Here is a 15,000-nt window from a genome sequence, read left to right as displayed (position 1 = left end):
CCAGCCTCGGTCCCACACCCCTCCTCAGTTTCTCTCTGCCGAAGCTGGCCACACTTGCCGGGTTCGCTCCACCAGTGTGCGTGCCACAGAATAAAGAGTAGCGAAAAATTAAAATTAAAATAAAAAAAAATAAAAAAATCTTGTCCCTGGACTTTGCTTGGAATACATGTTCATGTTTGTACAGAAAGGTGCATTCCTCAACGAGCTTCCTGCCCGAGCAGGAAGTTACAAGTCTGCAAGAACAAAACACAAAAAACACACAGAAATTACTGCTTTGATCTAGTGGTTCTGTCCAATGCAACAAGTAAACAAGACATACGTGATGAGTTGATAGAGATCGAATCAAGCTGCTTACCTCTGCATTCGTATTTGAGGTCAGAGAAATACACCATCTCTTGTGAGAAAACGAAGAGGCCTAGTCTTCCACCGGCGTAAGTCCTATCGTAGATTCTTCCCGAATCTGCCATGATCTTCTTGCCTTCATACATTACAACCCTGCAATGAACAGAAGCAAAAACAGTTGCACATGTATTGCTTTTTGCATTCCTTCGGCAATAACGTTGTGCAGCCATGCCATTAAAACCCCTGTGAGTTTGAAGTCTCAGAAATGAAGACGATATGATCTTTTGGCCTCTGGCCTCACACACTCAAAACTATCTCTGCTCAGGGGGGCACTGTGGAGCAAGCAGTAGCCCCGACCACATACGGGCACAGGTTCAATTCCGGCCTGATGTCATTTCTCCTGTCAACTCCCCACCTCTTCTACCTCTCATTTCCTGTCCCACTCTTCACTGCACTATCAATTAAAGGCACAAAACCCAAAAATAAATCTTTAAAAACTATCTCTGTCTCTTAGTGCGATTTGTGTTTTTTTCCATTTCGTTCTGCCCCACCTGATGTGCCCTGTCCGGGGCCTGTGTGTCAGATGCCATCTATAGGCAGTGAAGTCCTTCCAGCCGACATTCTTCGGGTCATGCCAGAGGGTGCGCACCTGGACAGGAGCAAAAAAAAAGATGGACAGCCGTGTCATAGTTTGTTCGTTAGTTCGCTCACTCATTCTGCTCTCCTGAAGGCCAAGGGCGATAAGAGAGCCGGCTCCAGAAAGGAGGGAGGTGGAGGCAGGGAGGAGGGAGGGAGAGAGGGAGGGAGGGCGGCCTGAAAGATCATCTTACCTGTCCTGGTGTGTCTCCAGTGTGCCAAAGTGCATTCCTGAGGTGCTCGCCAGGGCCTGTGGTGGAGTTGACCACCTTGATGGACAGCCCGGAGTAGCCCTGGGCCTTGGTGGGCTTGTTGTTCCAGTAGGTCTGCGTGATCTGCTTCCACATGACCACGTAGAAGCGCGAGCTGGACTGGTAGCCGAACACGAAACCGGCGTAGTCGTCGTCACGCTCCGTGTTGATGAAGAACGTGCCGCTGAAGTCGACCGCGTTGAACTCGTCAAAGCCTGTACAAAGGTCAAAGAGGTCAGAGGGCTCAAGGCATTCAAAGCAAAGGTCAAGAGGTCAGAGGGTTGAAGACATTCAATCAAGTTCTCCTGGAATGGTTCTAATGAAGGCGAACATGAAAACAGGCTTAGATCAGTCCAGGTCCAATACAGTTTAGTTTTTTTCTAAACTAAATTCTCATGTGTTCCTGTGGCTTAACGCGTGGAGCAACTAGAAGAGCACAGAATTAACTAAGAGTTATTAAGATAATTAATTAAGAGATTTTAGGTTTGATTCCCATGGAGCACACATAGGCTTTGTCTATTTTAGCACAGCAAGTGGCTTTGGATAAAGGCTAAATGAGTAAATGCAATGCAATTGTTTTGGTGAGAGTTTTGGTGGTATTGGACATTAAATACTCACCAACAGCGATGCCAGGATCACAGTTAACTGTCTGCACCAGCTCTTTGCCCTGGTGGCGAACCACCCAGTTGGGATCGATCTGGGAGGTGCCCTTGGGGTCCAGAGGCACCATCTGGAACTTCCGGAAGTCAGTCTCACTGATGTCGAAGTTCTCTGGGCAAACGTCATAGATGTCGGGCACGTTATCCTGGTCAAAGTCGTCTTTGCAAGCATCTCCACGACCATCACCTGGTGTTTGGGAGGGAGAAAGAGTCGATATGTCTCTCCAATTCTGCTAAAACATGAACACTATATTCACTGGTTCTTTTGGTCATTCCTTACCATCGGAGTCTAGTTGATCCGGGTTGAATGCCAACCTGCAGTTATCTTTGTCGTCAGGGATACCGTCGTTGTCATCATCATGGTCACAGACATCACCTTTCCCGTCTTTGTCGTGGTCAGCCTGATTGGCGTTCGGAATGTAAGGGCAGTTGTCCAGGTTATTTTGGTGCCCGTCCTCGTCAATGTCCTGGTTGCTGTCGCACTTATCTCCCACGCGGTCAGAGTCCGTGTCAAGCTATTGGAACAGAAAAAAGGTGCGGTTTTTACGTCTGCTTTTTTTGTAATTAAATTGTCCACTTAGATCACATCACCTGCTCACTCTCCATGTAATCATCATCTCTCCCATTCATGTTATTGCCTCTTCTCATTCCTCTTTCATCTAAGTCACTCGCCAGGCACCAAAACATCAGTGTCCTTAGGGCCTGCCAACAATAATTTGCCTGATCCCTTGACAAAGCAATTTCACAACCATAAACTTCAAAACGGCACGTGTGCCCCCCTACCCTCGCAAGCCAAACAGGCCCTCACAAAGGCATTTTCCTGGAGCCAGAGGCACTGTGCCCCCCTGTACCTTTGGCACAGATATAACACATATCTTTTCATTGCTTCCTGAAATAGAGAAAGAACTAAATCCCCCCTCCCTAAGCCTGCCAACCCCCCAACTTCAACAGTTCCTGTTGTTCCTCCTCCAGCGTGCATTCCTGCTTCTCACTGTACCATGGCACAGGTGCGATCCGGCGGCGGGGTAGCGTGCCCGAGGAGGCGTGCATCAACCCACAGCCAGGCCCTGTCCTTATTAAGAGGCTCCACAGTCCCTTCTGGCTTTAGGGATCGCACCAGTGCCCTTTGTAAAACCCTAACCTTTCCTTTTTTGCGCCCCCGAGGTGAGGAGGATCTTTTCTATAGCATGCGAAAGCCGCCGCTTCTCCCTGAGGCTCTAACTCGGGGTTCGTTTTCTTCGCACAGAAGAGGGATGAATCTACACGGATGAATCGGCACGGCTTTTGCGGATTCACCGCTAACACCTGTGTATTTATCTCCACTCTCTGTCCACTCACACACTCACCCTTTAGGCACACACACACACACACACACACACACACACACACATATAGACACCCTTTAAGCACAGACACACACACACACACACACACACACACACACACACACACACACACACACCCTTTAAGCACACACACACACACACACACACACACACACACACACACACACACACACACACACACCCTTTAAGCACAGACACACACACACACACACACACACACACACATACACACACACACACACACACACACACACACACACACACACACACACACACACACACACACACACACACAGACACCCTCTGCAGACACACACCTGGTCGGGATTATGCTCCAGAGGACAGTTGTCGCACTGGTCTCCAACTCCGTCCAGGTCTGAGTCACGCTGGTCCACGTTGTAGACGTAGGGGCAGTTGTCCTTCTCATTCAGAATGCCTGATGTGCAGGAACCAAGAGCATAGAGAAGGACTTTTATGTTAACTGCACACAACATGCATTTTCCCCAAAGGGAAGTAATTTGTTGTCTTGTGTGAGAGAGAGAGTGTGTGAGTGTGTGTGTGTGTGTGTGTGTGTGTGTGTGTGTGTGTGTGTGTGGCTGTGTGTGTGTGTGTGTGTGGCTGTTTTTTTTAACTCTTACCGTCTCCGTCTATGTCCACAGCACAGGCGTCACCCTCGCCGTTGTTGTCCGTGTCAGCTTGATCGGGGTTGCTGTTGTACGGGCAGTTGTCACAACGATCTCCAACATCGTCACGGTCATAGTCGTACTGCCTTGGGTTGAAGATGAAAGGGCAGTTATCCTGTTTTGGAAGAAGAAGAAAGAGAAGACCGTAACGTTAGCCTTCGAGAATAGCTAACGGCACAAAAACCATTCCAACTTCACACCAGTTATAAAAATAAAACACATCAGACGAGGAGAAATTTTTAGATGTTTTGCTAGTAACTTCTCTGCAGGCGTGTGCGGGAATACAGGAATGTGGATATGAAAGGGCCTTTATTTTTAGGATTGGTAGCCAATCTAACGTTGGGATTAACGGCACACACTGGGGCTCTTTCAGAGTGGTACCTCAGTGCTGGAATTTGAGGTTTGGCTTTGAGGGAAGCAGAGTTTGCTTTCTGCCCCTCGCTCTCCCTCTCGTTTCAAACGAATGAATGATGAATGTACAATCACACAAGTGGCACTGTGCCTGTCGGCAGTTTTTAAACACACACACACACACACACACACATACAAACACACTCTCTCTCTCTCTCTCTCTCACACACACACACACACACACACTCTCTCTCTCTCTCTCTCTCTTTCACACACACACACACACACACACACACACACACTCTCTCTCTCTCTCACACACACAAACACACACACACTCTCTCACACACACACACACACACACACATGCATGTTCACCCACTTCCTCTCACATGTTTCCACACACACATCTGCTCTTAACAGAAACAAGAAAGACTAGTCGTCCCCAAAAAGGACTGACAGACGAACTAAGAACGAGTATGACGTACCCTGTCGTCGGGAATGCCATCATCATCGTCATCATCATCACAAGCATCACCAACGCCGTCCTTATCGTAGTCTTCCTGTCCTGAGTTGGGGAGGTTGGGGCAGTTGTCCTACAATTCATGGGACACGTTTAATGAAGATAAGAAATCAACTTCACCTTCAAACACTTGGATTTGAATCTGTATACTTATCTCAAAATACACACAATAATACAGATATTATACATAATACACAGTAATAGTAACACCTATAAAGCACATTTTAATCAACAATAAGTAAGGGATAATGTATTGTCCGGAGGTCATTCTCCAAAAATTATTCCCAACGGGGCGAACAACACCCCGACGCGCAGCATTTTATTATTTTATTTATTACATTTTATTTTTAGGGCACCTTTCAAGAAACCCAAGGTCGCCTTACAACAGTGAACCACGTCTACTACTGTTTGTTCTTGAGCCTACCTTCTTGCAGTGGTACGTGGCATTCTCCACACAGACGAGGTCAGCGTTGGGCCAGCCGTCCAGGTCAGTGTCCTCTCCGCAGATGTGGCCGTTGCCGGCGAAGCCAGGCTTGCACTCGCAGCGGAACATGGGGTCGGCGAAGTGGCCCAGGTAGTTGCAGCGGGCGTGCTTGTTGCAGTCGTGGGTGCCGTCCACACAGGGGTTACGAGGTGTGCAAACCTACGGAGGCGAGAGTAGAAGATCGTGAGACTATGCTATTGACCTGCAAAGTGAGAAGCACAGTCCTGCACTGGGATCGAACTATAGGTTTGAATAGGAGGTTTGCAAAAGAGGTTTAAACCCAACGATGCTGGCATCGGTCGCTAACATGGTACTGGTATCAGTCGCTAACACGGTACTGGCATCAGTCGCTAACACGGTACTGGTATCTGTCGCTAACATGGTACTGGTTTCAGTCGCTAACACGGTACTGGTATCAGTCGCTTACACGGTACCGGTGTCAGTCGCTTAAACGGGCGGTGCGGTGCGGTGTGGTGTGGTGTGGTGTGGTGCAGTGCGGTATCGTATGGTATGGTGTGGTGCGGTGCGGTGCGGTATGGTATGGTGTGGTGTGGTGCGGTGTGGTGTGGTGCGGTGCGGTATGGTGTGCTGTGGTGCGGTGCGGTATGATGTGCCGTTTCCTACCTGCTTTTTGGCAGCAGCCTCCTCCACACCCTTACCGAAGGGCTGAGGCCCGGAGAAGCGCGGGGGGCAGGGCAGACAGTTGTAGCCGGGCTGGGTGTTCTCACACCTGTGGACGCCGTTGAACTCAAAGCAAGCGTCAGGAACCTCCTTGCACTGTGGGGGGGGAACAGAGAGAGGAAAGGTCACAGGTCACTCAGTAAGAGTCCTGTTGAGTTGATCATAAGCTCACCGGGAAGGTTCAAATCCATGGCTTGTGGTTTTACCTCATTGATGTCTTTGCACTTGATGCCGTTGCCAGTGTAGCCTTTCGGGCACTTGCCGCACTTCCAGGTGCCGTCTGGGAAGCTGGTGCACTGGGCGCCGGCAAAGCACGGGTTGGATAGGCAGCCATCTGTGCATGAAGAGATAGGAATCAGAGCCGGCCCATACCTTTCTTACAGATACTCCAAAAAATGGCTGAAAGCACACACACTCACCAACAGGGCAGGCTCTCTCACACACACACACACACACACACACACACAAACACACACACACACATACACACACACACACCTACACACAAACACACACAAACACACACTCACCAACAGGGCAGGATTGCTTGTTGCATGGCTGGCTCGCCTTGCCGTCACCAATGCAGTCTTTGCCCCCGAACTTGGGCGCGGGGTCGTTGCAGAGACGCTTGCGGCTCTGCAAACCTCTATTGCAGGTTGCCGAGCAGGTGTCCCAGGGCGACCAGGGTCCCCAGCCTCCATTGACTGAAGGGAGTTAAGAAACAGTAGACTCAGACAGGATTCCCAGTGATGGGATTACACAGTGAAGTCTGCGTCTGTGTCAAGGGATATTTGAATTTGAGAACATGGCTGAAAGCACACACACTCACCAACAGGGCATGCTCTCTCACTCACACACACACACACACACACACATACATACACACACACACACACTTCATTTGTTTGATGTGGGGTTCATACTTGGGCAGGGTGATTTCTGGCACTTCTCGTTCTGCCTGGCCTCGCCCTCACACTCCTTGCCCCCCATCTGAGGCGTGGGGGAGTTGCAGAGGCGGATGCGGGTGATGAGCCCATTGCCACAGGTGACAGAGCAGGAGGACCAGGGAGACCAGTGGCTCCAGCCGCCATCTTGTTTGACTGAAGACGATAACCCGAGGGGGGGAGAAAAACAGATATGAGCAGTAGAACTAGTAAAACTAGGCAAAAACAAAACAAAAACAAACAACAAACAACAAACAACAAACTACAAACAACAACAACAACAAAACAAAACGAAATGAAACTAAATTATATGACAAGATCATATGATTGTTGAGAGCGTGAGAGGACAAATCACTCACAGCGCTTGTCACACTCCTGGAGGTAGCAGTCGCGCGTCTGCACCGACGTGCCTTCGCAGTTGTTATTGATGCGGTCGCAGGAGCGCCCGCGCTGCTGAACGCCCCGTCCACAGGACACGGAACAATGGGTCCATTCAGACCACAGGGACCAGCCGTCGTCAGCAAAGTCCCTTGCTGCGTGGGGACAGAGTGAGAAAGAGAGACAGAGGGAGAGGGAGAGGGGGTATTGAGAGAGAGAGAGGGGGGGGGGGGGGGGTGAGAGAGAGAGAGTGGGAGAGAGACAGCCAGAGAGAGAGAGGGAGAGGGGGTATTGAGAGAGAGGGGGAGGGAGAGAGAGAGGGGGGGGAGAGAGAGGGAGAGGGGGGGGGGGTTGAGAGAGAGAGTGGGAGAGAGACAGCCAGAGAGAGAGAGAGGGAGAAAGAGAGAGTCAGACACAATAGATTGAACTATTCCTTTTTTCTAAAGCACCAGCGAGAAAGAAAGAAAGAGAGAGTGAGAGTGAGAGTGAGGAGAGAAAAGCTTTTAGTCCAGAGCCCTAATGGACTCGATTGAGCCCCCCCTGGCTGGTGGAGTCGGACCACTCGAGGGGAACCTGGCACAGGGCTCGGGGCTCAGGGCTCAGGGCTGGAATGCCTCTGTTTAAAGCAAGTGAGCCTTGTGCACATAGAGAGCCCATTCTCGGGTGCCCTTCCAGAAAGAAAAAAAAAAGGGTGGAAATTGAATTTGCAAACATGTCTTGATCATGTCGTCAACTTCAAATGGCCGGGGTGGAACCGAAAGCGGTTTTCCGTGTTTATTTAGAGTCAAGGCACTGAAGCGGACCCCTGTATGTGTGTGGAAAATCTCCCTCTGCTGACAGTCACTCGGCTAAAAAGCCTACCAATTTTCCACCCTCCTTTAACCAATTTGACCAATTATAGCTATTACAGGGTTCAACCTAAGGTATGTGGTTCATAAGTGTTCCAACATTGCCACACCAGTCCATCAACGTAACAACAAATACTGTTTTGTTCCAAGCTAAATCTACAGTAGCACTCCTGATTCTCTGTTACCATTGAGTGCCTTTCTGCTGCGCCACAGATCAATCATAGTGGATAATGTGGTTACTACGGCTCGATCAAGTATCTTGCGTTGCAGGTGGCACAGTGTATTTGGTGTAGACGTGACTGATACTTACGGGTACCACAGCGAGGGCAGCACTCCCCATCGGGCACGGTGGCATTGGCACAGGGTATGAGAGGGCAGGAGATCTTGCGGCACACGGTGGCGGAGTTCTAAAGGGAGGGGGGGGGTGGGAGGGACAAAGAAACCCTGTCAGTCAGGAAAGCGGAGGAAGGTAGCAGGTCTCTGCTGTTTTAAAAAGCGCTGTCTGCTCTCAACCTTCTGTGTGCGCCTCTTGCATTCCACATCACAATCAGTAATAATAATAATAATAATAATAATAATAATTCATTTTATTTGTAGTGAACTCTAAATTCAAGCAGAATCTCAGATTGCTACATAGTTAAAAACAGCTCATAACAAAAGCACAGTTTAAAAAATTAGGAGTAGGAAACACCTTTCTGAATAAAAAGGTTTTTAGGCCAGTCTTAAAACAGTCTAGTGTCTGTGTTGCCCTTAAGTGGAAAGGTGCTCATTTGGCAATGGGGTGGGGCGGCAGCGAGCTTATCACTTCGGACCCAAAACAAGGAGAGAAGGATAGTCTGCCAACAGCTCCTGAGAAACAAACCCGGCTGCCTGACCTCGTTAAACTCTTTCCTAATAAAGCACGCTGGTGTCCCGGTGTGCTGTCAAGTTGGCCAGTTATAGCTGTCACTTCACACGAGGGACAAAAAAAAAAGACATCCAACCAGGAAGATATGGCTTCAAGTTCTTCGTTCTCTCGTTCTTCACACACAAACAAATAATAATTCCCCATACACTTTGCATTAAGTGGACACCCCCCCATCCCCCCCCCCCCTCCCCCCATCCCCATCCCCCCCACCCCCGCCGCCGCCCTTTTCTGAACACCCCACATGGAACCTCCCACCCCTGGCCTTAATGAGAGGCCGAGATGCTACAGGAGGGAGTCAGACACACACACCCCTGGCTGTACAAGTGCTCCTGTTCAAACCCACCACAATGCAGCAAGGCCAAGTGCACTTAATTACCGCCTGGCACACACACCGTGGGGTGGCTGACAGCTCCAGACACAAATTGCCAGGCCCTCAGGGGGGACGGAAAAAAAAAGAATGAAAGGAAGCTTGCTTGCTGGCCCCTCGACAGGCTGTTGAGGGTCTGTCTGAGGCACTTGTGTGAGAGGATGCTTACCCGACAAGTGCACTCGGTGCAGTCGTCCACGGTCCACTCGTCGTTGTTCTTGTGGACAATACCGTTGTGGAGGCAGACGCCGGCGCTGATGTTGATGCTGGCCAGGAGGTGTCGGTTCTGGTCAGTCTGCAGAGAGGGGGGAGGGGGGGGGGGGGGGGGGGTGAAGGGAGGGAGTGTTCATAATGCGTTTTTAGACAGGATTAAAACGAGCAGGAATGAATGGCTTTCAATGCATTTGACGTCCAGTAGTCCAAGTCCAAGTGTCCAGCATAGGCCTTTGTTTAGGAAACAGGGTGTTAAGTTTAATGTTTGATTTGATGCATAACTCTTTGACTAAACAAAGCCCTATACTGAACACTTATCAATTCCCTTATTTTGCAGCACACTCTTTATACTGGACACTTATCAATTCCCTTATTTTGCAGCACACTCTTTATACTGGACACTTAATAATTCCCTTACTTTGCAGCACACTCTTTTTGCAACAGGTCTAAGGAGCCTACCGGTACTTACCACTTTATTGAGCTGGTCTGACAGGTCTCTCACCACCACCCCGAGCGTCTTCAGCTCCTTGAACATGGCAGCCAGGTCATCACAGGTGAAACCACAAATCATCTGAAGATCTACGTGGTGGTGGTCGGAGAAAAATATTTGTTTATGTCTAGAATTCTGAGTGATACTTCTTTAGTTAGTTTGGGGATGAGATTGAGCTGTTTTTTTTTCCCTCAAAATGACCAGTACAGGAGAAAAAAGTTGTGTACCTTTTGTTTTGTGGCCAGTGAAATCTGTCCTGATGGCTGGGCTGGAGCCATTGATAGGATTGTCCAGGGTAATCAGGTCACTTAGAAGTGCTGTAAAAGAGTGAACCACATGATCATTTTCTTGTAAATATGTGATCACAAATAAAAAAACGTTCAAGTGAGGGAATTGTCCCTGCCATGTGACGCCCACAAATGCAATCTATGAATGTTTGTCTTAAGAAAGCGGAGGCACACCTTGCTGACAGTTACATAGTCCTCGTTTAACTAAACCGAGCTACTAATCTCCCTCCGCAATTTGTCACGCGTTGTTACTTACTGCTTTGGCAGCCTTTATTCCTTAGGATCGCATCCAGAGTCGTTCCAAACACAAAACGCACGTTCTGGAGGACACCCTGCAAAAAAAAACAAAAAACTATGATTAACAACACAAAACAAATAGAAACAAATCGCATCATATGAAGCAATAATTCACAATAATATAACGCCACATTCAGTCATAACTTAGGCTTTATCTCAATTTTGAACCTATTAAAGATAAATAGGTTAACAACCGCACTTACCATAAACCTGTCTTTCACCGCTCCTTTGCCGATTCTCAGGTTAGCATATCCAGGAGTGTCTTTGTTTAGGATGTTCTGGATAGGAACGTCCAGCTCAACTGTATTCACCTCTTCACAGCCCACATACAGCTGAGCCCTGTCCTCTTGGACGAAGAGAGTTATGTTTTTCCAGTGTCCCGTAGCCAAGTCCGCATCTTCAATGGACATAACCTGTTGCTTGTTCTCCGTAGAATAAACAATGTCCAGTGTGTTGGCCTTGCCATTGGAAACTATTTCAAAAATGGGTCCGGAGCCGTCTTGCTTCTCAATGGTCAACAGGCTGCCCCTGGTCCGCTTGAACTGTTTGAAATTGACCAAGAGAAGGAATCCCCTCTCCGCGTGAATTGAGTCGATTAGGTCCCTGAAGGAGCTCTTGGGGACCGGGGGGATCAGGTCGGGGTTCAAGATCTTGTAGGCGGGGCTGTACGGGTCGTCGCCTTTCACCAGGGAGACCCCATGGTTTTTCTTAGGAACTTGTACCAGCTCGAACAGGTCGATCATATTGTTGTCGTCTCTAGTTTCTGTGGAGGGAGTAATGACCCTTAATATTAAGATAATTCAGTAAAGTCAAACCAAATTGGAAACATTTAGTCCTCAGTCTGAATAGAGAGATAACATCTCGCGATTTACACTCTGTTACTAATGTACATAACTTGAATCTTAAGTTTTTGTAAAGATTAAAAGCAAGCATTTCAGCAATCGCATCACTTTAACCAGTAAGGAAATTCCTCTGCACAAGGCACGAGTGTTCCCGTCTCACCTGCAACTCTTGCGCTCTCAGAGCGCCAAAGCATCAGTAGCAAAAATATTCCTGTTAACTTCATTTCAGCACCTGTACGCTCCCTGTTGAACATAACAGACATCATTTCATTCATATTATTCTCTTAATTCGCGGCTATAGAATGCAACAGGTAAGGTTTAATTACGGTGCAAGTGAATGTAACTAATTTTACAATGTATTGGGATCTTGCTTACAAGTTACGTGAGGCGTGCATTTACTTTACCTGTTGTGAGAAATCTGCGATAAAAAAACGGTACAATCCAAAACGCAATGGTAGTGTAATCCTTATGTCTCAAATGATAAACCCAATGTGTTTTAGCCTCAGAATTATTGTTGGTTACTTCTGAAAAATTCCCTTTTCCTTCAATTTCAGCCCACTTGATGTTCTTTCTGTCTTGTTTAAGAGGCTATAACCATTCTAAAAAACACGGGCAACAAAGTGCTATTTAAATAGTTTCATGACATTCCTAAGAACGCGTGTCGTCCAATCAGACGAGGGAAGGAAAAAGGGACGAGCTTATCCTCTTACCTCACAACTCGGATGGCTATGCCTGAGACATAAGTGCACACATGGAGGAAGGTGAAAAAAAATATGCACCACATTCCGCAGTCCAAATTCCATAACCAAATTCGTAATTTGTATAGTCCCTCACTTCTGCTTACTGGTTTATCATCAACCTGTAATGTCATGTGGTCACTTAACATTTGCAATGAAACCTTGAATTGTTAATTTAAAAATGTCCGGGTAAACGTTATCCAGACAAAACGTATTATTCGAGCCAAACAATAAAAAAAGGCCGGTGCTTTATAGTTGTCAAAAACGTACTTTTATTAGGAAGGCTCTCGAGCGCGCTCCTTTGTCCGACAGTAGCTTGGTCCTTAAAGGATGCTCATCCATAATTGAATCTTTTCATTTTCATGCTGTTCTGCCTCTCTCCGCTAGAGGCCGCAGTTAAGTCATTCGAGTTCTGTAATTGAAAACAAGACCTTGCACAGGCAATGTAGTAAAGTAATACAGTTGCATTTTACGCTCCAAATTTGTTGACTTGGCTGTGAATATGTAAATACTTTATTAATACAATGCGATTTTGTTTTCCTCTGAAACAAATCAGAGGAAATATAACATATGTTCTGACTGGTTTCTTTTTCAAGTCAATGTGAATTATCCAGTCTATACAGTACAGACTTCAATGCCTTTCAGGAAAATTCCATATGAGCATATGAGCATGAGAAAGGATGAATCTGTATTCACAAACACACACACACACACACACACACACACACACACACACACACACACACACACACACACACACACACACACACACACACACACACATACACCTTTTACAGAGTAGCCATACGTTCCTTCTCAGAAAAGAAGAGGCTGGCATGCACATCGGCACGTGATAAAAGTGCGATACGATAAAAGCCTCATGGGTACCGAAGACACACACCTCCTGTAGCTCTGTCTAAGATTGCTCGAGTGATTCACTCAGACACGGCTTCATTCCAGCAAACACCCCAGCGTGTCGCGGTCTCGCACGTTCCTAATATATCTCCGACGAAAATATTCACTTTACATAGTAGTCTGGGGCCTCTCTCTCTGTCATGCGTTGCGCAATGATGGTGATGTCTTTTGCAGTGCATGTGTTGGTCACCTTCCCACCGCTGCTCACTGTGATCGCGACGGGCCTCCTCCAGATAAACTATTAGAGAGTGGCCTGGACAACAACTCCCAGTCGCCTCCCTCAAAGCAGACACTGTTATGACTACCTAGGCAGGGGGGAGGGGGGGACGGGGGAGTTGGGATGGGGGGAGGGGGGGTGGACGGAGTTGGGATGCTCACGAGTGTGAGGCTCAGACGGCCGTAAATCCATACCCTGTCCCCCCCCCCCCCCATGCTTCTCAGGCAGGCAGGCAGACAGCAGAGGCAGGCTACCTGTAATGTCTCTCGCCCCCGGGGCGGTTAGATCATTCCAGAGATTATTCCCGAGGAGCGGGGCCGCTGCTCACGGCGCTGTGTGGCCTAGATAGCGGCTACCGACTGGGTAGCAGGGCTGGAGGCCGTATCTGGTGTGTAGCTCTTTGGCTTTGTATGTATAGCTGCGTCATGGCGTGTAGCTCTATGGCTGATTAAGCTGTATCTAATGCAGCTTTATGGCTGTGTATGTATGGCTGTGATAGTATAGCTGGGTATGTATGGATGTGTATGTATATCTGTGTATGTATGGTTGTGTATGTGTGGATATGTATGTATGGCTGTGTATGTATCGCTGTGTATGTATAGCTGTGTATGTATGGATGTGCATGTATGGCTGTGTGTGTATGGCTGTGTATGTATGGCTGTGTATGTATATCTGTGTCATGGCGTGTAGCTCTATGGCTGATTAAGCTGTATCTAATGCAGCTCTATGGCTGTGTAATGCTGTGTTTGTATGGCTGTGTATGGCTGTGTATGGCTGTGTATGGTTGTGTATGTATAGGTGTGTATGAATAGCTGTGTATGTATGGCTGTGTATGTATGGCTGTGTATGTATGGCTGTGTATGTATAGGTGTGTATGAATAGCTGTGTATGTATGGCTGTGTATGTATGGCTGTGTATGTATGGCTGTGTATGTATGGCTGTGTATGTATAGGTGTGTATGAATAGCTGTGTATGTATGGCTGTGTATGTATGGCTGTGTATGTATGGCTGTGTATGTATGGCTGTGTCTGACTGTGCCTCGGTTTGGTCTCTGTTGACAGGGTTTTCTGTCTGACCTCACACTGCTGGACCAGCCCTTCTGGCCTCACTGCTGGGGCAGCAGCCTCTCATTGGGGTCATGGTGTGGCTAGTCTGGGGGTGGGGGGGGGGGCGGGGGGGGTCTTTAAGGTCAGATCATTGACCCTCACCTAAGCGTTGTCCTCTGAGGCCCCAGATGTTTGCCGTAGCCAATGATTGCTGCTGTGTGTGTGTACGTGTGTGTGTTTGTGTGTGTGTGTGTATGTGTGTGTGTGTGTGTGTGTGTGTGTGTGTGTGCGTCAGCCACAAGCCCCTGTCAGCCCGACGCTGTGTTTACTCCGAGGCCATTGTTGTCACGAGCGCAACTCACCTTCTCACGGCACGCATTCTGCGGACGTCAGTTCACCTTCCTGTGTTGCCATGGGTTACGCTTTGGGAAGCCGCTGACTGACTGACCGCGTTGAGTTGGTGACGCACAGAGGGTGTTTGCTGACCGTGAGTGTCAATAAGAGAGTAACAGCTGACACACACACACACACACACACACACACACACACACACACA

General features: G+C 48.1%; 1 protein-coding gene across 1 annotated transcript; it reads right to left on the bottom strand.

The window, feature by feature from the left end:
* Positions 1 to 142: 142 nt before the first annotated feature.
* thbs1b (thrombospondin 1b) lies at positions 143 to 11,768 on the bottom strand. Its single transcript, XM_080853699.1, has 22 exons — positions 11,690 to 11,768; positions 10,891 to 11,450; positions 10,647 to 10,722; positions 10,331 to 10,420; positions 10,083 to 10,192; positions 9,570 to 9,695; positions 8,437 to 8,533; positions 7,260 to 7,433; positions 6,880 to 7,056; positions 6,487 to 6,660; positions 6,163 to 6,290; positions 5,900 to 6,052; positions 5,216 to 5,434; positions 4,757 to 4,864; positions 3,873 to 4,032; positions 3,552 to 3,670; positions 2,169 to 2,403; positions 1,848 to 2,075; positions 1,173 to 1,444; positions 894 to 991; positions 356 to 495; positions 143 to 233 (listed from the first exon to the last, which is right to left on the bottom strand). The coding sequence occupies exons 1-22, from the start codon at positions 11,751 to 11,753 to the stop codon at positions 226 to 228; spliced, it is 3,516 nt and encodes a 1,171-aa protein (XP_080709825.1). The 5' UTR covers positions 11,754 to 11,768; the 3' UTR covers positions 143 to 225.
* Between the last annotated feature and the right edge of the window lie 3,232 nt (positions 11,769 to 15,000).

The sequence above is a fragment of the Sprattus sprattus genome (assembly GCF_963457725.1).
Source record: "Sprattus sprattus genome assembly, chromosome: 16".
In the NCBI taxonomy this organism is placed as follows: Eukaryota; Metazoa; Chordata; class Actinopteri; order Clupeiformes; family Clupeidae; genus Sprattus; species Sprattus sprattus.
This window is presented reverse-complemented; position numbering and strand designations above follow the sequence as displayed.

Coding starts and splice junctions, on each gene's coding strand:
- thbs1b (XM_080853699.1), bottom strand. CDS start 11,753: ATGAAGTTAACAGGAATATTTTTGCTACTGATGCTTTGGCGCTCTGAG. Junction 7,057..7,259: donor CCAGGAGTGTGACAAGCGCT/GTGAGTGATTTG, acceptor TATCGTCTTCAG/TCAAACAAGATGGCGGCTGG. Junction 992..1,172: donor CTGGAGACACACCAGGACAG/GTAAGATGATCT, acceptor GCTCCTGTCCAG/GTGCGCACCCTCTGGCATGA.